The sequence below is a fragment of the Phyllobates terribilis genome, unplaced genomic scaffold (assembly GCF_046119375.1).
Source record: "Phyllobates terribilis strain yellow unplaced genomic scaffold, ASM4611937v1 Scaffold_8__6_contigs__length_399053987, whole genome shotgun sequence".
Lineage (NCBI taxonomy): Eukaryota > Metazoa > Chordata > Amphibia > Anura > Dendrobatidae > Phyllobates > Phyllobates terribilis.
In genome coordinates this window covers 175,810,865-175,833,497 of record NW_027362768.1, presented here as the reverse complement: position 1 = coordinate 175,833,497, position 22,633 = coordinate 175,810,865, and the positions used below count along the sequence as shown (strand labels likewise).

Below are 22,633 nucleotides of genomic sequence, written 5' to 3'. Positions count from 1 at the left end.
ACCATGCAGAACATTTTTCTTCAAGTGCCTCCTTACTGTGCATCTTGAAACAGCCACACCGCTAGTTTTCAGAGAGTCCTGAATTTCAGCTGAGATTATTTGTGGGTTTTTCTAGCCGAAATTTCTGTTGGTCTACCTGACCGTGGTATCGTTTTTACAGAGCCCCTGATTCTCCATTTGTTAATCACAGTTTGAACGCTGCTGACTGGCATTATCAATTCCTTGGATATCTTTTTGTATCCCTTTCCTGTGTTATACAGTTCAACTACCTTTTCCTCGTAGATCCGTTGACAATTCTTTTGCTTTTCCCATGACTCAGAATCCAGAAACGTCAGTGGCTGGATGAAGGATGCAAGAGTCTGTCTGGATCCCAGAAAATCACTCAGCTTTTATGCACATTCACTGATTACAAGCAAACAGGTCACAGATGAGGATGTTACCTTTAGTAGCTATTCAAACCCATTTGAGTCAAATTCTGTGCTTGTTATCAGGCCAAAATCACCAGGGTATGTGAACTTTTGATCAGGGTCATTTGGATGTTTTTAGTTGTCATTAAGATTTAAAAAGAAAAAACACAGTAGTTTGACAATAAATGGCTTCACCCAACCAATAACCATGAGTGGAGAAAAAGTTTTTTGTTATCATTCATATTCTCTGAAACAAGGCCAAGAAAGGAAAAATTCTGCTGGGGTATGTAATTTTTTGAGCACAACTGTGGATGGATAGATGGATAGATAAAAATCACGCCCTCCGTAAAAATCAGATAAAATAAACAAACTTTTTTTTTTCATTCTCTTTCATCCCAGCCACGGTGTCCTCTATAATCAGAGGATCCTGTCTCTACCATTGGGGGAGGGGATGGTTGCAATGTGAACTGCGACACTTTTCGTACCTGTCGAGCGCTCCGCTGGTGGGCATGCTTCTTGCCAATCCACGAACACCCGTCTGCTGGAAGTAAGGAATACTGAAGATATTGGCTGCAATCACAGCCACGGAGTCCGAGGGGTTAACAAAGAAGCCATTTTTGCCGAGAATCATGTTGCGGTCCTGAGGACGAGAAGAGGAAGATCCCAGTGTAAATAAGAGAAAAGGCAACCTAACATAGAAGTAACAGAGACCAGACTCTGCCTCCGAGTCCTCTGCTCCGCTGTTCGTACCGCACACAGATTACTGCCCGATACCACCGCCATTAACTCTAGTGGGGCTGCCGGTCAGCATGGTCACTGGGCAGGAAGTAGCTATCTGCCAGTCAGCATGGTCACTGGGCAGGAAGTAGCTATCTGCCAGTCAGCATGGTCACTGGGCAGGAAGTAGCTATCTGCCAGTCAGCATGGTCACTGGGCAGGAAGTAGCTATCTGCCAGTCAGCATGGTCACTGGGCAGGAAGTAGCTATCTGCCAGTCAGAATGGTCACTGGGCAGGAAGTAGCCATCTGCCGGTCAGAATGGTCACTGGGCAGGAAGTAGCTATCTGCCGGTCAGCATGGTCACCGGGCAGGAAGTAGCTATCTGCTGGTCAGCATGGTCACCGGGCAGGAGGTGGCTATCTGCCGGTCAGCATGGTCACTGGGCAGGAAGTAGATATCTGCCAGTCAGCATGGTCAGCCATATTAACCCTCAATGGGCATGCCGCTTTTGTCATCCGGTCACTGCCTGAACCCTCCTCCTGGACGTCCTCTACAATGACAACCCCCACCCCACGTGATCTAACCTACCCCATCTCCATCAAAGGCCGCGCCAAAGTCGTGTTCTCCAGTCTTCATGGTGTCTACCAATTCTGATGCGTAGGTCAAATTTGGATCAGGATGGTGACCCCCGAAATCCTCCAGCGGGATGCAGTTTACTGCAGAGTTAGCAGGGGCGCCGAGCTCCTCGCAAAGGATTTTTTTCACGTAAGGTCCAACAACTGTTCAAGGGCAGAGAGGTAAACTCTGATGTAGTAGATTGTAATATCAGAAGCCGGTCAGGACTTGCAGTGCACTTGTCTGTACAAACAAAACCTGCCCTCAGCCCCCACAACAAAATAAAGTTGCTTGTGGTGCACATACCAGTCTAATAAATTCAGGAATTCTCCTGACACTACTACTCTCTAACTTGCCAGCCACGCTTTTTGCATCGGTGGTCCTTCATTAGCATCCTGCCAGCACTATAGGTGCGAGATCTCTCTTTCATTCAATTCCCAGCATGCATTATCCAATATCTTGCCTGTTCTTAACCGCAAGTCTGTTTGAGAGATAGGAGAGCAGGAGCTGAGACACAAAGACCCTTTCCTACTTCCAATAAAGAGACAGAGCAAAGCCCTCTCTTATAATTTAAAGGGGACCTAGACCTATTTACTCCGGGGCCCCTACTTCAGACTTGGTTTTATCATTTTAATACCATATAGGAATCGAACATATCTTATGGGTTTATGGCATAAATTAAATTTTGCTGTCTCATGGCGGGCGCGTTACCTCCGTGCATGGCATCAATCCGGATCTTAAGTCTGTTCTGTCCTGAGAGTAGCTCCTTTAAGGCACTGAAGTCAAAGATGTTCCGCAGCATGTTACCGTACGCCTCCACAGAGTCCACGATCTCCACTGCAAGAGACCAAGATGTGAGACGACGTCAGATCAAGATGTGAAATCTAATGATGATGTATTAAAGGGGCTATCAGGCTGCATAAAAGGAAAAAAAAAGTATAAAAGTTAACAATTTAATGTATATAAATCCTGAGACACCGCCTGTGATCTGACCAAGGTGCTGGTTCACTTCCTGGCATATGGCGCCTCTAGATCGGCCGATCTGGACAGTTAAATGACCGGTGATCGGCTCTATGCCAGCAGATCGGAGGTGGGTTTTCTGGCCGGTGACGACAGGACGACGAACATTCAAAGAGCGGAGAATTATGGTTAATATGATTGTTCTGAGTACATAAAATATCAGGTTATCGGCAGCACATGTGCTGTTTACACGGGGTGATGTGCTGCCGAGAACAAGGATTTATAAAATTCATCACACTTGAAGAACTAGTTCTTTGCTTGTTCAATGACTGCCGACCTGTTTAGAAGGGCTGATAGTCGATTACTGGCTCGTCTCAATGGGCCACTAGTCTTACAGTGTGCACACGTGCCAATCTTTCCCTGATCACATAGCTGGAGGGGCCACTAGCCCCCTGCAGTCACCTGGTCAGGTACTGGCTTTCCTGTTTGCGTTGGAACGTGATTAATGGTGTGACCACAAGGGGCTGATAATCTTTCTCCAGGTCCCTTGTCCCCCTATTTGATGACCAGCTGGCATAGTGGGGGAAGTAGCCCCCAGTAATGTGACAGTGTGGATAAGTCTCAGAAAAGGGTCTCGGATTTCTTTCTTTCTGAAAAATCAAATGATGATCTACCCTGATCTGGGGTGCAGAGACCCGAAAGCCTGCAGAGGATGCAGGAGAGACATCATCGGCGCTGCCCCAGTACACTTGTCAGCGAGGGGCGGCTTACACTTCCCGTAGAGATCGGACCACAAAACTTTTGTAGATGAAAATGTTAAAAAGTTTGATGTAGTAACAGCCGCAATCTGTATATTCACACTCCGAGCCGTCGTCAGATCTGACTGCGAGAACAGCGCAGACCGCAGCCCTACTGGTCCAAGACTTCGAGCAAAGCGACCAGGACGCCAGTAGGGGGCAGACTCACCTGTAAATGGCTTAAACTTATTCTCCAGATCGAACTGCTGCTTCCCGATGGTGGATAAGTCGACTTTCAGGTCGGGGCAGATGGCGTATTCCTCGATGGTCTTACTGAGCTGGAAGATCTTGTCAGTGATGGCTTCGGGTGCGGGGCCTGGAGGAAATATGAGAGCGGTTATCACGGAGTGACCCCTCTATATACAGTACCTGCCAAGACCTAATCTGACCCGACAGCCTCCACCTACGAGTCTCTCCCCCCACCCGGGCGACAACTCTACAAAAACAGCAAAATTACTCCGGCATCTGACAACCTGGGAAATGTATGAAAATATCAACTTCGCTTTCTGTAAGTGAATGGAAACATCCACAGGGTGAAAAAAAACCTTGAAACTTCGCACAGCTGAGGGTTTGTTACAATTGCACTCAGTGTAGAATATCCTCAAGTACATAAGTCTCTCCTGGATCTGGCTAGCTTCACCTCGCCTAGGAAACCGGCCACCGCTGGTAGACTGCAGAGGTGGACGGTAATTTAGACATCAGTACACAAAAGAATCAAAATCCCTCAGTTCTTGAGAACAGAGAGGATTTTTAATAAAAGGTCAAAAATACATTTTTGTTTTCTTTTTTTTTTTTTTACAAACACTTTGCAATTTTACCCATTTAAAGGGATTCTGTCATTAGGATGAAACCTCCTACGCCGTCTATATGGGAAGATAGATGAAATCTCTACGGCACGAGAGGCGCCAGAGCAGCGTTACAATCCGTAGTAAATAATACGAGTAAAACGCGGCACTCGGAGGGAGACGTGATGAAGACGTCATTATATTATTACTATCCTAAACTGTGTCCGTTACATTATAGCGTTTCCGTCCTGCTCAGACCTTCATCGGATAAGTATGGGAAGAAAGTTAAGAAAATGGCGCCATTCCAGATAGTGACACCGCCGCTCTACACCAGCGCTGCGAAGGATAGAACTTTCTTCCCTGACACAGTCCCTACTTATCTGCTGAAGGTCCCTGTAGGACTGAAACGTTATAATTTAATGGACACTGTTTTGGATAATAAAAATAATCACACCTTCATCACAATTTACTCGTATTATATGGGCATGTAGTTCATAGAAAGCTGAATAAAATGATACCTTCATATCTCTGATCCAATGTCCTACTCCCGAGAAATCCATGTTTTTGTTTTTGTTTTTTTTTATATGTAAATGAGCCATTAAGATCTCTGGGCCGGACATAGATCTCCCTGAGATCATTTACATATTAAGAAAAACGTGGATTTCTCTGGAATAGGACATCGGATCGCAGATATGAAGGTATCATTTTATTCGGTTTCCTATTACCTACATGCCCATATAGACGGCTCAGGAGGGTTGACCCTACTGACACATTCCCTTTAAGATGATGAGAAAACCCCCTTAACTGACCATAGAGAACTCTATTTTTTCTTCCTCTTACCTCCATTGGAAGTGTTAAACTTAATGCCAAAGTCTCCGTTGGGGCCTCCGGGGTTGTGACTGGCCGTCAATATTATTCCGCCAATGGCCTTGATCTTGCGGATGATGCAGGACACGGCCGGAGTGGATAAGATGCCGTTCTGCCCGATCACCAGACGGCCGATCTGAAAGCACAGATGTGGGGACGTTACTGAAAAGCAGAGCAGCCCTCATTCACACAGCGCAGGTTTCAACCTTTGGAATGGTCAGAAGGGGTCTGTGACCCCCAAAGCTCCTGAGAATAAAGGGGCTGCATTAACTGTCTTCGGTCTCTTCCTCTGCTGCGCCGCCCCGGCCGCCGTCCTAAATGTCGATTATAAAGCGATGGCTCAGCCTAGTGATATGGCAACACTTTATATGATGGTAATACCCCTTTAAGATTTGATGAAGGAGACTCAAATTTCATGTTACCAATGCATCCTAATCGCAGCCCCTCAAAGCAATTCCTGCCAATCTGGAATCAGACTATTGCCGGATTAGCAGAGTGGTCACATGTGGTTTCCAATAATGAAAAATGTCAGTCGTGTGTCGCCAAAAATAGATAAAATAAATAAAAAGCAGGCATGTTTTTGTATCCATGAGCTGCCCCTTTAAGTAACGAGGTCGTCTAAGTTCCCTGATAAAACGGGAATCTAGAAATAAACAAAAAAAATAAATAAAATAAAACCAAATTAAACTGCACACACGACATATGAGGCAACAATAAGCCAATCAGATTCCACCTCAACTTTATACAATAAAAGCACTGACGTGATTGGCTACTAAAGACGACTCCCCCAATTTAATTTGCTGCTGCCAGCAAACACATGACCTCACACTGGCCATTCACAGAGGTCACCGAATATTCACCAGAATAAAAAGAATTCACCTTTGAGGGCTAAATTTAAATTTTCTTTTTCTTTAACATAAAGGGGTATTCCCATCTCCAACATCCTATCTCAATATGTATTGCCCAGAGACTCCAGTTCAAGACCCTAACCCTGGCATATAAAGCCCGACTAATCCACCTGTCCCCCCGCTATTCCCCGGCCTCTCCTCTCTGTCAATCTCTTCACTGGCTCTCCATTGCCCAGAGACTCCAGTTCAAAACCCTAACCCTGGCATACAAAGCCATTCACAACTTGTCTCCTCCATATATCTCTGACCTAGTCTCCCGGTACATACCCGCACGCAACCTCCGATCCTCACAAGATCTCCTGCTCTACTCCCCTCTTATCTCCTCTTCCCACAATCGTATACAAGATTTCTCCCGTGCATCCCCCCTACTCTGGAACTCTCTACCCCAACACATCAGACTCTCGCCGACCGTGGAAACCTTCAAAAGGAACCTGAAGACCCACCTCTTCCGACAAGCCTACAACCTGCAGTAACCCTCGCTCCACCACACCGCTGCACGACCAGCTCTACCCTCACCTACTGTATCCTCACCCATCCCCTGTAGACTGTAAGCCCTCGTGGGCAGGGTCCTCGCTCCTCCTGTACCAGTCACCCACTCGTTTTTGTTCAAACTATTGTACTTGTCTTTTGGAATGGAATAATAATAATAATAATAATAATAATAATAATAATAATAAATTATTATTATATAGTAGGTGTAATAATAATAATAATAATAATAATAATAATAATAATATCTACATATTGGGATAGGATCTTGAAGATGGGAATACTTCTTTAATAATAATAAAAATAAAAAAAAAGACTCAATTTTATAAATGGGAATACGTGGTTCAGATCACAAAATAAGTGGGTGCTAAAAACACAATTAAAAAAAATATTCAAGTAGTTCACATGCAAGAAAAAAAAAAGAAAAAAAAGGTCAGACTAGACTAGACAGCACGTTATTTCTATTGTTAATTTATATTAAAGTTATAAAAATATAAAATATTATAAATCTATAATCACTGCACATATTATACAAAAAAAAAAAATATAGAAATGGCTCACATTGGTAAATGCACAACACTAAAATTTTCCAGCGAAGCAACAAAGAAAATGCTGGGTATGAGATCTCAGTCATTCATGCCACTTGTCATATGTCAAATCTCACTCATTCATGGAATCCGAAAAGCTTCCGCTACAATATGTGACGGAAGGAACGAGGAGCGGCATAAAAAGAGAAGAAAAAATAAGAACTAAATTAAAAAATATATTATACAATTAATTTTTCTTCAATATTTATATCACAAACTGGAAAAAATTAATGTAAATATCACTTTCAGGAACAAAAATAAATATATATATATTTTTTTTTAGATTTATATAATACATTTAAAATAAATAAATAAATGCATCACATAGTAGAAGCTATTCTAGGAATATCCCGGGTTGATCACACCTACCCCATTTGCAGCAGCCATCTGAACGATCGCTTCAATAGCAGATTTATTAAAATATCGGCCATCTCCGCCGACGACCATCGTAGATCCCTGACGATCTCGGAGATCGACGGAAAAAAAAATGCTTTGGATAAAATTCTGCAGGTAGCTGATCTTGGTCTCAAAATAATAAGTCTTCTTTCTCAGTCCACTAGTCCCCGGTCTCTGGTCAGAGTACGGCGCCGTGGGCAATGTCAGTAGCGGGATCGGGCCGTCATCCATCGCATTAATTCATAGAGGCCAAAAATGTACAAAAAAAATGAAAAGAGAAAGAGGCCGAATGCAGGAAACGGATTTAAGGAGCAGCAATGTCAAATCCAACAGCAAGACACTCAACGAGGAGAGGCCAAAAATAGCTCCCGGGATGCGAGGACGATGCGGTTTCTAAGTGTAACTGAAGAACGCGGCGTACACATGTCTGTAGCCGTCAATGTCACAGGAGGGAATATTTAAACATATACATGGATTTTATACTATACACCTTAGCAGGATCATCCACCGGGCAGGAGGGATCGCTGAGGGATCTCATGCATGTTGGGAGAAGACCAGAAGGGCTCCCAGTGCAGGCATGGTGGGCGAGCAGGTGGGTAGAGAATGAGCAGCACTCCTGGATTCTCACAGAAGCCCTGGTCCGGTGCCAACGCCGGGCAGAGACCGCTCAAGAGTGACAAATGCATAAGAGCGGGGTCTCCGCCTGCGCGGATCATCACCCTGGATCAGGTTTAGGATTAAGCATCGACAGTTAATGCAAAAGCACATGAGATGTATCCACATGATATAGAACCCTAAGATTATATACACGGCCCTAAGATTATATACACGGCCCTAAGATTATATACACTGCCTGGGGTCATTTTAGATTCTGTCACTCTGCAAAAAAGACCAAAAATCCTTCGCACTGCCCCGCTCTCTAGGCGTCTCTCCCCCGCAGGGATCCCGGGTGACGCCCCGCTCTCTAGGCGTCTCTCCCCCGCAGGGATCCCGGGTGACGCCCCGCTCTCTAGGCGTCTCTCCCCCGCAGGGATCCCGGGTGACGCCCCGCTCTCTAGGCGTCTCTCCCCCGCAGGGATCCCGGGTGACGCCCCGCTCTCTAGGCGTCTCTCCCCCGCAGGGATCCCGGGTGACGCCCCGCTCTCTAGGCGTCTCTCCCCCGCAGGGATCCCGGGTGACGCCCCGCTCTCTAGGCGTCTCTCCCCCGCAGGGATCCCGGGTGACGCCCCGCTCTCTAGGCGTCTCTCCCCCGCAGGGATCCCGGGTGACGCCCCGCTCTCTAGGCGTCTCTCCCCCGCAGGGATCCCGGGTGACGCCCCGCTCTCTAGGCGTCTCTCCCCCGCAGGGATCCCAGGTGACGTCCTGCTCTCTAGCGTCTCTCTCCCGCAGGGATCCCAGGTGACATCCTGCTCTCTAGCGTCTTTCCTGCAGACGATGCATTGGGACATATGCACACTATGTGATACTGCAGCTTCCAGTGCTCGTGCCATTATAACCAGGAGAAATGCGCTCCTCTCCTTCATTTTGCTCTCTCATATATTTATGCACATTATAAATTGAGTTATCTGCCCAGAATCCTTTTCCGCCCGGAATTTGTCGGAGGTAACGTCTGTGGCCAAAGAAGCTCCTATGTAACCGGACCCGACCCCAACACCTGTTTCTCTTCCCTCCTCGCTGACCTTTGCTCAGTCCACAAGTTGGGGATAGGTGGACACGGTCTGGTATTTAGTTCCCAAGTCCGGTAACCTAATCCTTTCTAATTTCATTAAGGTCACAGGAACAAGAATCTGCCCATTAGTGACTGTAAATAGGAGCGCACCGCCCAGGAGCGCCACAAGAGGGAGCCACAAAAACAATCAAATCTAGGGCCATTCACCACTCCGGAGAGTCAAGTAGTAGATTTATATGCCGGGAGGCTACCTGTGCCTTGTACATTCACTATAACAAGCCACAGGCTACGGACGGCTTGTAAGAGATTTCAGCTGCTTTATAGATCTCTAAATCAGATCGCTGAAAATCCCCACAATTTTATCAACTTTTTCAAAATCTCAATTCTGAGACAATCCTCTGCAAATATCTACCACGAAAAATAATTTAACAAACAATAATAATAAATATAATAGTAAGTCTCCCAGGGCATAAAGAGTTTTTAGCACCTTATAGTTTTTCAACAAATAGTCCCCCTAGTGGTGGCAGTGAGGAATTACATCAATGAAACTATTATTAAAGTAACGTTATTCCACGTGTCACCTGTACACCTGAAATGTAAATATTTTTTACCACAAAATCATTACTATAAATGCAATTTTTTCACACATCCTTTTTTGCAAGCGCATTTTGTCTAGTCTCACTATATAGGACATTATATTGGAGGCTGGGTATGTAAAATCCACATAGGTCTATTAGATATATTAAAGGTACGCCCTAAAACAAGCTTACACTAGACAGCTCTGGAGAGCCTTCTTATACTCAGGCCACAACCAGCCCTGGTAACTGCAATGCTGGGACAACAATGGGAGCCGACAGTTGGTTTTTCAGCAATGTTCTGCATAAATCACGATGGGCTCAGAATGGTCTCCGATGCCGGACATTAGCGCTGGAGGGCAGTTGTCAATCACTGCTGGCCTTCAGCGCTTGTTCACATCACCTTAAATACATTGAGGTGAAGCAAGGAGACCCTTCCTACCTCATACATGCACATGATAATTCAGGAGGGTGTTAAAGAGGGTTGGATAAGATTAAAGATAAAATCTGTTGGTAAATATCTGCTCTGCTGTTTTCTATGACACAACTAGATGACAAGCTGCAGGCCGAGCGCCCAGCGGGTCTTCCCTGTGACGCTGCAGGCTAAGCACTCAGTGGGTGTTCCCTGTGACGCTGCAGGCCGGCTGAGCGCTCAGTGGGCGTTCCCTGTGACGCTGCAGGCCGAGCGCTCAGTGGGTGTCCCCTGTGACGCTGCAGGTTGAGGGCTCAGCGGGTGTCCCCTGTGACGCTGCAGAACATCGTTGAGCCCAGTGATTGGCTGCAGCAGTCAAACAGACAGCACACAATGACTGGAGGAGCGGGGAGCTCTACCAGGGAGGAGTCATTTATCTGCTATTTTATTCCTTCGCGGTCTTCGGTAACTCCTATAATACAATTTCCCTCATGTTGCGCAATTGGATAGATACTTAGGAATTGCTAGTTTTGTATTTTCCTACCATATAAATGTACGCTCATGTGCTAGACACGGCTATGGGCCATGTAGATGATTGTACGGTCACTGTGGAAATAGAAAGACAGATGGACATTTGTTTGTAAAACCTCTGCAACCTTTGATCAGGACGTGGCGTTTTATACCCAAGGCCAGAACTAGCCGTCACCTCTGCTCTTATGTCCAGTATTACCGCAGACAATCAGGGGCTTTAGCTTACAAACTTATGTCCCCCTTTAGAAACATGGAGGGGGACTAATAGGTCTGTGGAGAGAGGGCCCCCCGCTGGTCACTGGTATAGTCAGCAGAAAGACTAGTTTAGTTTACCGTCTGCCAACATTTTTTCTTCTATGCAGGAGAATTCGATGTCTAGATAAATTAGGATATTTTCAGAAAGGTAATGGGATCGACCAAGTCCGGCCACAATTATTAACGTCATGAGCAAGGTCACCCGAAAGAGCTGAAGCAGTGCACATTGTCACCACGTCAGATGTAAAATAGAAAATGCTGCAAGGCTTTATGGATGGTTTACAAAAATAAAAAAAAATAATGTTAAAGTGGTGATTGCCTGCCCCTACAGATGGTGAGGGGACCGACTCCTAGCATCCCCCCATCTGCTGTTTAAAGATGCCACGACGCTGCGCCAAGAGCCCTGTCCCCTTCATAGATTTGGTTGCAGCCGTGCCCAAAATTGCAGCTCAGCCCATTGGCACATTTATGGTAGATCCCTGATATATAGGGGAGAAGTGACTTTGAGAATAACCCTTTAACCGGCCTGTCCCCAATTATTTACTGGGGACATTGCTCCATATATTTGCTAGTTGTAATACCCAGAATTGCATCCCAGTCCCATTCGCACACTTATGGCAGATACAGACCCCACCACTGGGACCCCCTACATTGATGGGGTCTGCATCTGCTATACATTTATGGCACGTCTGCAGGAAATGTATGAGATGCTCTGCAGTGACATACTAGGCGCAGCTCCATAGTTGGAAGCTAGCTCGTACTGTGCCCCCCAAACTGAGCGAATATCAAAGGTTCGACCATCACTTTTAAAGCTGCAGAAATCCCCTTTAATCATTATATAATACGTTCTGAAACTTTCTAACAAACTTTGTGTTTCAATTTTTCACGATTCTCAGGATCTCTGCTTGCTGTCAGGAAACACAAACTTTTTTTTTTTTTTTAGATTCAGAGACTTATACACAGTACACAGCTAATATGTCTCACAGCTGAGGGTTTGTGACAGTGTATCCAGCCTTGACAATCCTACCTACACAGGGCACAAATCTCTTTCCTTTCCTGATAGTTTGCTACAATGCATCAGTCTGGACTGTTCCGACCATAATGGATACAACGTTCTCCATGTTGGTCTGCACGGCTGTAACCGCTGAATGTTTCTATTCACGAAAAGCAACCGGAAATTGTAAAAATGCTGAAGAATCGGGACGCGGGATATAGAGGAACTGCAGAACTTGCCAATAAACTTGGGCCTGCCAACTTCTGTGACAGGAGGGCCATTTAAAGGGGTTGTCCATTTTTCATCTGCCAACATCTGTGAAAGGGCCACGTTAAAGGGGTCCTTTGTTTTTCTTACCAAAATTAAAAATTGGGAGCAGACCGGTAAATAGTGAAAATACAGAACTGCTACTTTCCTACTGAGGCCCCTGTTGCTCCAGCGCCGCTTCTATGCCATGCCGTACGTAGGGTTACAGTGATGAAGTCACATCTACAACACGTGACCGCTGCAGCCAATCACAATGCTCAGAAGTGATATCAAGATAGATTGTACAAGACTGCCAAGGTCAGTGATTGGCTGCAGCGGTCACATTTATAAGATGAAACATCACAACTTAAGCCATAAAGAACAGTAGGGAGCGTAAGCGCTGTAATGGGGGATTTAATAGGTTATATTAAAGGGTTAGACTAAAATAGTAAGTTATCTTCTATCCATGGACCCCCGAGATCCCGAGAATGGGGCTCTGTAACCCAGGAATCAGGCTCTGCGGAGCCCCATTGAATGGAGCGGAGGTGCCCATGCTCGACCTCGGGTCCATTCCCTGCATATGGGGCCGTCAGAGAAGCATGCGATCCGATCAAGGCCGCGCTCTGCAGGGCCCGGCTCCTGGCTGGCAGAGCCGAGATATTGGGATCAGAATGCCAACAATCAGCAAGCCCTCCCTTGACCCATCCTCTCTGACTAGCCATCGCCCCATATCCCCTATGCCTCAAAACTACTGGAACAACACGTCCACCTTGAACTGTCCTCCCACCTCTCCTCGTGTTCCCTCTTCGACCGCCTCAAACCGCATCACTCGACTGAAACTGCCCTGACCAAAGTCACCAAAGACCTACTAACCGCCAAATCCAAGCGACACTACTCTGTCCTCCTCCTCCTAGACCTATCATCTGCCTTTGACATAGTGGACCATTCCCTCTTACTACAGATTCTCTCATCTCTTGGCATCACAGACTTGGCTCTATCCTGAATCTCCTCACACCTAACAGACCGGACATTCAGTGTCTCCCACTCACGCACCACCTCCTCATCTCGCCCCCTATCTGTTGGTGTCCCCCAAGGTTCAGTTCTAGGACCCCTGCTCTTCTCCATGTACACCTTAGGCCTGCGACAGCTCATAGAGTCTCACGGCTTTCATTATCACCTCTATGCTGACGACACACAGATCTACCTCTCCGGACCAGATATCTCCTCCCTACTAACCAAAATCCCACAATGTCTGTCCGCTATCTCATCCTTCTCTGCTAGATTTCAAAAACTTAACATGGATAAAACAGAATTCATCATCTTTCCACCCTCTCATCCAACCCCCCCAACTGACCTATCTATCAACGTCAATGGCTGCCCACTTTCCTCAGTCCCACAAGCTCGCTGCGTCGGTGTAACCCTGGACTCTGATCTCACCTTCAAACCACATATCCAAGCTCTTTCCACTTCCTGCCGACTCCAACTCAAAAATATCTCCAGGATCCGCACATTCCTCAACCACGAATCTGCAAAAACACTAGTGCACGCCCTCATCATCTCCCGCCTCGACTACTGTAACCTCCTGCTCTGTGGCCTTCCTGCTAACACTCTCGCACTCCTCCAATCTATCCTAAACTCTGCTGTCCGACTAATCCACCTGTCCCCCCGCTATTCCCCAGCCTCTCCTCTCTGTTTAATCTCTTCACTGGCTCCCCATTGCCCAGAGACTCCAGTTCAAAACCCTAACCATGGCATACAAAGCCATTCACAACCTGTCTCCCCCATACATCTGTGACCTAGTCTCCCGGTACATACCCCTCGCTCCACCATACCACGGCACGACCAGCTCTACCCTCACCTACTGTATCCTCGCCCATCCCCTGTAGACTGTGAGCCCTCGCGGGCAGGGTCCTCTCTCCTCCTGTACCAGTCGTCGTCACGTTTTGTTCAAGATTATTGTAATTGTTTTTGCTATATATACCCCTTTCTCACATGTAAAGCGCCATGGAATAAATGGCGTTATAATAATAAATAATAATAAAGTTAAAATCTTACCCTCTCCGTTGCACAATTATTTCGTAAAAATGGATAACCCCTTTAAACCATTAGTACGAGGGCCAATGTAGAGGTTATGGTACGGAGCACACAAACGGGCCGACCCGTGGCATTATAGGGGAAGGTGCCTCTTTTAGGACACTCCCAGTTTATATTCACTACCCACCCAGGGATCCCCCAATTTCCTCCTCCTTCTATTATCCAGAATGGAAAGAGTGGTTCATTAACCGGACTCCTTCCATTACTGAAACGCCTGGTTCATATACCCGAAACACGGCTGTAATTCCAGGAAAGCAAGAGGTTCTGCAGAGGTTCTGCCCTGTTGTAATCAAGTCAGAGTGAGGAAGCGACAGAATAGACCCTACAATGTGGCCACATTACGGCCAACGATCAGATAGCGATGGAAAGATAGGGCGTCGATCCTCTGGGTCTTCATGGCCCGGAGTAGGACTTTTTCTATAACCATTCATGTGAAGCGTTCACACCCGGTGAATCACCAGCTGAACATGAAGGTGCGGCAGCGACACTTGTACAAATGCCAAACTGCTACCACCGCTCGATTCAGCAACTTCCCAGCTGGTCTACATCCACAGGCCACATCGCTTACGAGGCGCTGTACACAATGGGGATTGGCTCCAGCAGTCACCTGGATATACGGCACGTCACCGCAACAGTCGACAGAGCAAGAAACGCTGAAATATCTTAGAACATTTCCTGCTGTCAGATAAAAGGGGTCGTCTCGACTTCAGAAATTAGGAAGATTGCAAAAAGTTCTTGTAAAAACAAGCAGCTTTCAATTAACCTCTTATTAAAAATCTATTCTGTTCTCAAGAACGGAGGGATTTTTAATTCTACAGGTTACAGCTTTTTGCATTGGTTACTGACCACCTCTGCAGTCTATCAGCAGTGGTCGGTTTCCTAGGCTTGCAAACTCGTTGCTACAAAGCTGGCCAGCGCTGCTCTGAGGCTAGCCGGATCAATGATGTGCTTCTCCAATGCTGCCTGGTGTGACATGTCAATCATGGAGAGCACACCGCCCCCATGAAGCAGAGAGGTGCGCCCCTACAGACAGAAGAAGAGAATAACTCTTTAAAATGGTTGTCTAGGAATTATATATTAATGACCTACATTTAGGACAGGTCATCAATATCAGATCAGTGGGGGTCCCATACTATCACCACCACCAATCAGCTGATACTAGATCCCACCAAGGACAGATGTGCAGTGCACAGAGCCAGGACTCCACAGTGCCATACACTGCTAGTGGCTGTTCTCAGGTACTGCAGCTCAGCTCTTATTGAAGCATACACATCTGAGCTGCAGTACCTGACAATGGCCACTAGCAGTGTACGGAGCTGTGCTGTTCAGACTATTCCCGCCACAGTGGGAAATGAAAACAGCTGATCAGTGCAGGTGCCAAGTGCTGGACACCCACCTGATATGAAGGACCTGTGCTGGGGAAGGGTCATCAATATATCAGTCCTGGCCATCCTCTGGGGTAGCCCTGTACACTACCACTGTAAAATACTTACAGGAATTTGCTAACACTGGACTACGGCCTTACAAGACAGGAGATGACAGCTGTCATTCAAGCCGAGTCCATCCAATCAGCTGATCAGTAGCATAAACCATAGAGAGAACAGATCCTGGGACCAGAGGCTTCCTGTCTCGGGTCTCTCAGTCGGCATTAGGGATTATTCACACACAGCATTTTTGATGCATTTTTTTCATGCAAAAAAAAAAAAAAAAAAAAAAAACAACGTAGAATTTTAAACGGCAGAAGGAGGAAGAGGATTTCCAAAATGCTCATTCATACAGTGCATTTTTTTTTTTTTATGTGGGAGATACAATACACTCAATGGGAATACGCTGCATTTTTTTCCCTTGCTGTTTCTGACTTGTTTTTCATTTGTTTGTTTTTTTTTGTCTTTTAAAACTCGGCATGTCAATTCCTCCAGTGATTTTACTGCCGTTTCTCTCCATTGAGATCAAAACGGGTTATCACCAAAAATTTGCAATTTGTGCTGCGGTTTTCTGACCAAAGCCAGAGTTTTCATGTAAAAGAGAAAATGCTACGCGTGAACATACCCTTAAAAAATGTCCACCTCTCTGAAGAAAACGGGTCCAGACACCCCCATAATCCCAGCAGTCAGACCCCCGATGGTTCTTATAGCAGTGTCTGTGCGCGGCCTCCTGTAGGAGTCTGCACGGTCAGTAGACGCGGCTCCTCGCTCCTCTTGGAAGAGACGTCAGAGACATTCAGGAAAGTTTCTTTTCAAAAACGAACAGAGGACAATCCGAGGCCTCGTGCCAGACAGAGGCACCGAGCAGGGGGTATACGGGGCGGCACATCAGAAGCCCCTGTCCAGACATATTGTGCTCCTCTTTGACGTGAAGTCTAGGTGACACGGCGACATGTTGCATGACACTGAAATCGTAGCGACATTGGATGTGGCGATGTCTTATAGTGTCGCACGGCGATCTGCGACATAACCCAGAGTCACAAGTGTTTCCAAGTGTGTCAGACATTTTGACGCTGGTTGCAGGTCACACCCGGCTCACTCGCCATAAACTTCAATGCAAGGGACAAGCAACATGTGAGCGACGTTCACGACACAAATGTATAGAGCGAAACTTCTCAGAAACATTTCATCCAAGTGACAAGTCGCGGTGTAGCCCCAGCGTCCTCTCACAGAGCGTATTCATCAGATGAGAACAGTGTGAGGTTTTATCGCATAGAACTCGGACCAACGTTAGTGCAGATCTGAAACTTTTTTCTAATGCCGATGCAACACGAGAAAAAGTCACAGCAAGCTGCGAATGGCAAATCAGATCACACACCCATTCAAGTCTATAGGTGCGTGTAAAACATTGGACTGCACTCGGATGTCATCTGAGTGCAGTCAAACATAGGAGGACATAAACAATGGAGATATTAAGTTCTCCGTACCTGTGCTGCGATTAATCGGATCACAATAAACTGAGACTGATGAAACTCTGATCAGAGTTTGATCCGAGTGTCATTAGAATAATCGGCCCGATTCTCTCATATGAGAGGATATATGGCCGTGTGGGTCATGCAGATGTACAAGGGTGAACTGAGCTCAAGGAACATTTTCAGCACATCTGAAGATCCGACATCACATTTCTGACCAACTAAAATGGGTACAAAAGAATGTTCACATTAGAAATCAGCTGCGTCATTTGCACCAAAACGCGTGAGGACACCTCGCGTCTGCAGCTCATGAACCTGTGATCGGCCATTATCAGGCCGTATGATAAATCAGGCCAATCACAGCTGCCGTCTATTGCTCACACTATTCTGATCCAGGAAACGGGACAGAACAAGTTGATCTTAAACCTCCTTAATTTCAGGTTATTGGACCATGTGGAGAATCGCTGGTGTGCAAAAGGACATTGACTATAATCCTGAAGAGCCGTTATAGGGGCCATATAATAAGTGCATTACTGGACGGAGGAAGTTCCCCGAGTGCCGGTCACATCCCCACCCGCTGACATCAACTGCACATTGTTACATTGTGGTGAAATCTTGCTACATCGTTACTATGTGGCTGTACAGACTATGCTTATGGGGAAAGGCTATGAGGCCCCCTGGCATAGGGGACTATACTGAAATCAATGAAACCCAAACCGCCCGGAGTCCGGCTCCATTTACCTTTTTGTTATGTCCATTTTCCAGTCACTGCAGATTTATTAAGCTGACTGCATTATTCTATCATTTTCAATCAAAAAATGTACTATCTTGTACATTAATTATAGGTTTTGACTTCTTTTCTTAATGCAACCCCTGTCTCCAGCCCAAAACAGCCTCTTGGGGATCCCACGTCGATAGTCCATGGCCACCGGACCAGTGCCCTGCTAGCTGACATCCCTGGCGCCCATCCTGATTAATAGACATGCGGTCGCGTGACCTGTCACATGACTAAATGACTTCATGAAAGGTCCTTTTAGACCATCACGAGCTGCCCAATAGACCGGACGCATCATACAGGACACCGGGGGCCATCGGAAGGGGAGTATAATGTATATTTTTTATTTTATTTTAAATTCTTTTCTTTACTGGTTCTATGGTACCCGGTTCTGGATGAGTCTCCTCTTCTCCAGACCCGGGTATCACCCGCACATTGAATCGCTTCATATCCGCACGTGCACATGTAGTCATGCTGATATTAAGCGATTCAATGCAAGTCAATGGCGGCAATTACGCGGCGTGTCCACAAAATTAATGGACATGCTGCGGATTTTTCCGCAATGATAATCCGCAGCGGAAATTTCCGCAGCATGTGCACAGCACATGCGGATTATCATCGGGGGCCATGGGGCACGTATTACCAAGCGTTTTTTTTAAGCGTTTTCGCTGCAGAAATTTCGCAGCAAAAACGCTTGAAAAACGCATAGTGGGCACACAGCCTGAAAGGGATTATCCAGGACTTTGATACTGATGAGGTCTGCAATATCAGATAAGTGAGGGTCCGACACCCACCAACAAGGAGGTCCAGGTCAATATGGCTGCTTAGCTCTGGTCTATACAGGGTACATTATTGGCCCTGGCATCATGTGGATGTGACACGTACCACCTAAAGACTGTACAGACCAAGAACCCCTTGCATGCTGCACCTCTCTGGGCATCGATGACTTGTCTCCAAATCTCCAGACCCCAGTCCTATCGATTAGGGATGTGCTGGAAAAAGAAGTCCGATCCATGGAGGCCGCACCGAGCAACGCCCGGGTCTTACCAGGATCTGCTGCCGCAGGACACCTTCAGGGGAGGGGGCTTCTGGCGTCCACACCTTGATGGGTTCAGGGAGGAGAAGCCTACACAATATTAGGTGTTTTAATGTTACAGCTGATCGATTTCTATCTTCCAGCCTTTGTTTCATTCATTTCTCACCCATGCGGTTTCTATTTAAAGGGCCTGAGGTTATCACTGACATACAATCACAGGCGGCTGTAAGCGCACACTCCAGCCTGGATTCCTGCAAGGTCACTTTAAATGTCAAAGGTCACATGATGCCGTCCACAAGGTGACACCAAGATCATGTTGTGTGGCTGCTGTGAGGAGTCAGCTGTTCCCTGCAGCAGATGCTCCTCTATGGGCTCCGTGGTTTGTCCTCCCAGGGTTTAATGATCTGTACAGTAAAGACGGGAGGGGCAGATACAGCGACAGATCCAAAGTCATCAGGCAGGAGGGATGCAGAGAACTACAGGTCTCAGCAATGAAGCAAATATAGACCGGCAATGGCCTATACAGTGTCCGCTGACCTGCAGCACATTGCGCCCCTGATGTCACTGAGCCTGAAGGACTCTGTATCCCATTACACGTTTTAATGGTATACATGCAGCATGTCACTCCCCCCCCTGTGTCCGTTTCTGCAGCACGTCGCGCCCCCCCTCCTCTCTTTCTGCAGCACGTCGCGCCCCCCCTCCTCTCTTTCTGCAGCACGTCGCGCCCCCCCTCCTCTTTCTGCAGCACGTCGCGCCCCCCCTCCTCTCTTTCTGCAGCACGTCGCGCCCCCCCTCCTCTCTTTCTGCAGCACGTCGCGCCCCCCCTCCTCTCTTTCTGCAGCACGTCGCGCCCCCCCTCCTCTCTTTCTGCAGCACGTCGCGCCCCCCCTCCTCTCTTTCTGCAGCACGTCGCGCCCCCCCTCCTCTCTTTCTGCAGCACGTCGCGCCCCCCCTCCTCTCTTTCTGCAGCACGTCGCGCCCCCCCTCCTCTCTTTCTGCAGCACGTCGCGCCCCCCCTCCTCTCTTTCTGCAGCACGTCGCGCCCCCCCTCCTCTCTTTCTGCAGCACGTCGCGCCCCCCCTCCTCTCTTTCTGCAGCACGTCGCGCCCCCCCTCCTCTCTTTCTGCAGCACGTCGCGCCCCCCCTCCTCTCTTTCTGCAGCACGTCGCGCCCCCCCTCCTCTCTTTCTGCAGCACGTCGCGCCCCCCCTCCTCTCTTTCTGCAGCACGTCGCGCCCCCCTCCTCTCTTTCTGCAGCACGTCGCGCCCCCCCTCCTCTCTTTCTGCAGCACGTCGCGCCCCCCCTCCTCTCTTTCTGCAGCACGTCGCTCCCCCCTCCTCTCTTTCTGCAGCACGTCGCTCCCCCCTCCTCTCTTTCTGCAGCACGTCGCTCCCCCCTCCTCTCTTTCTGCAGCACGTCGCTCCCCCCTCCTCTCTTTCTGCAGCACGTCGCTCCCCCCTCCTCTCTTTCTGCAGCACGTCGCTCCCCCCTCCTCTCTTTCTGCAGCACGTCGCTCCCCCCTCCTCTCTTTCTGCAGCACGTCGCTCCCCCCTCCTCTCTTTCTGCAGCACGTCGCTCCCCCCTCCTCTCTTTCTGCAGCACGTCGCTCCCCCCTCCTCTCTTTCTGCAGCACGTCGCTCCCCCCTCCTCTCTTTCTGCAGCACGTCGCTCCCCCCTCCTCTCTTTCTGCAGCACGTCGCTCCCCCCTCCTCTCTTTCTGCAGCACGTCGCTCCCCCCTCCTCTCTTTCTGCAGCACGTCGCTCCCCCCTCCTCTCTTTCTGCAGCACGTCGCTCCCCCCTCCTCTCTTTCTGCAGCACGTCGCTCCCCCCTCCTCTCTTTCTGCAGCACGTCGCTCCCCCCTCCTCTCTTTCTGCAGCACGTCGCTCCCCCCTCCTCTCTTTCTGCAGCACGTCGCTCCCCCCTCCTCTCTTTCTGCAGCACGTCGCTCCCCCCTCCTCTCTTTCTGCAGCACGTCGCTCCCCCCTCCTCTCTTTCTGCAGCACGTCGCTCCCCCCTCCTCTCTTTCTGCAGCACGTCGCTCCCCCCTCCTCTCTTTCTGCAGCACGTCGCTCCCCCCTCCTCTCTTTCTGCAGCACGTCGCTCCCCCCTCCTCTCTTTCTGCAGCACGTCGCTCCCCCCTCCTCTCTTTCTGCAGCACGTCGCTCCCCCCTCCTCTCTTTCTGCAGCACGTCGCTCCCCCCTCCTCTCTTTCTGCAGCACGTCGCTCCCCCCTCCTCTCTTTCTGCAGCACATCGCTCCCCCCTCCTCTTTCTGCAGCACATCGCTCCCCCCTCCTCTCTTTCTGCAGCACATCGCTCCCCCCTCCTCTCTTTCTGCAGCACATCGCTCCCCCCTCCTCTCTTTCTGCAGCACATCGCTCCCCCCTCCTCTCTTTCTGCAGCACATCGCTCCCCCCTCCTCTTTTTCTGCAGCACATCGCTCCCCCCTCCTCTTTTTCTGCAGCACATCGCTCCCCCCTCCTCTTTTTCTGCAGCACATCGCTCCCCCCTCCTCTCTTTCTGCAGCACATCACTCCCCCCTCCTCTCTTTCTGCAGCACATCGTTCCCCCCTTCTCTTTTTCTGCAGCACATCGTTCCCCCCTCCTCTTTTTCTGCAGCACATCGCGCCCCCCCCCCCCCTTTCTGCAGCACATCGCGCCCCCTCTTCTCTGCAGACCACTCACCCCGTTGGCAGCAGCGATCTGGATGATGAGCTGAATCGCCTCGGCGTTGTAGAAGCGGCCGTCGCCCCCGACCACCAGCGCCCCGTCCGGCCGCTCCCCGGGCTCGGTGCAGGAGATGATGCTCTGGATGAAGTTCTGAGCGTAGTTCGGGCTGTTCTGGAACACGGTGACCCGCTTCCGGAGGCCGCTGGTGCCCGGCTTCTGGTCCGGGTAAGCCTTGGTCTTCACCACCTGAATGTTCACCATTGTGCCTGGAAGGACGAGGCAGCGCCGGAGCCTGGAGACCTCAGTGTGTATGTACAGGCCGCTCCGTGCACGGGGAGGGACCGGAGCCAGTGACAACCAGAGCCCGGTGTGTGAGCTGTCAGTGCGGGGCAGCCCGGCCCTCCTCACCGCCCAATGAGCGGCGTCTCACCGCCCACTGCTCGGGATCACGTCCGCACACCTCCTGCATGTGTAGACGTGAGAGTATTGCTGTTACCCACAGCAACCAATCAGCTCACTGCTTTCATTTTCATAACATTAAAGCTACAATCTGATTGGTTGTTGGCTGCTGTTGCCCTTAGCAACCAATAATCTCACTGCTTTCATTTTCATAACAAAGCTAGAATCTGATTGGTTGTTGGCAGCTGTTGCCCTTAGTAACCAATAAGCTCACTGCTTTCATTTTCTTAACATTAAAGCTGGAAGCCGATTGGGTTGCTATGAGCAATTGTTTCTGGCCCTTAAGAAAAAACTACAACTCTCAGCATGACCCCGTGACTTCCTGTTGGGAGTTGTAGATTCTGGATAACTGCAGAGCTATAAATAAAAGTGCACCTATGCATTATGCCATATTGTACTGCAGTAAGCTCCAGTAGATGTACTGCAGGATGGGGCTTTATATAGGGGCCTGAGAGGAGAGATATACTGCAGGATGGGGCTGTGTACAGGG

At 48.4% G+C, this 22,633-nt stretch overlaps 1 protein-coding gene across 2 annotated transcripts in view; it reads right to left on the bottom strand.

Annotated features, from left to right (window-relative positions):
- Positions 1 to 22,118, bottom strand: part of PGM1 (phosphoglucomutase 1) — a 38,178-nt gene extending 16,060 nt beyond the window's left edge. Inside the window, exons 1-6 of one of the 2 annotated variants that reach the window (XM_073643814.1) lie at positions 21,700 to 22,118; positions 5,124 to 5,286; positions 3,668 to 3,814; positions 2,453 to 2,578; positions 1,715 to 1,905; positions 893 to 1,047 (exon numbers count right to left, since the gene is read on the bottom strand). In XM_073643814.1, coding sequence (XP_073499915.1) covers positions 893 to 1,047; positions 1,715 to 1,905; positions 2,453 to 2,578; positions 3,668 to 3,814; positions 5,124 to 5,286; positions 21,700 to 21,945 — 1,028 coding nt within the window. In that variant the 5' untranslated portion in view covers positions 21,946 to 22,118. Of the gene's footprint in view, positions 1 to 892; positions 1,048 to 1,714; positions 1,906 to 2,452; positions 2,579 to 3,667; positions 3,815 to 5,123; positions 5,287 to 7,503; positions 7,828 to 21,699 lie in introns of those variants that run through there. The other variant, XM_073643813.1, reaches the window with a different exon arrangement.
- Positions 22,119 to 22,633: the final 515 nt, after the last annotated feature.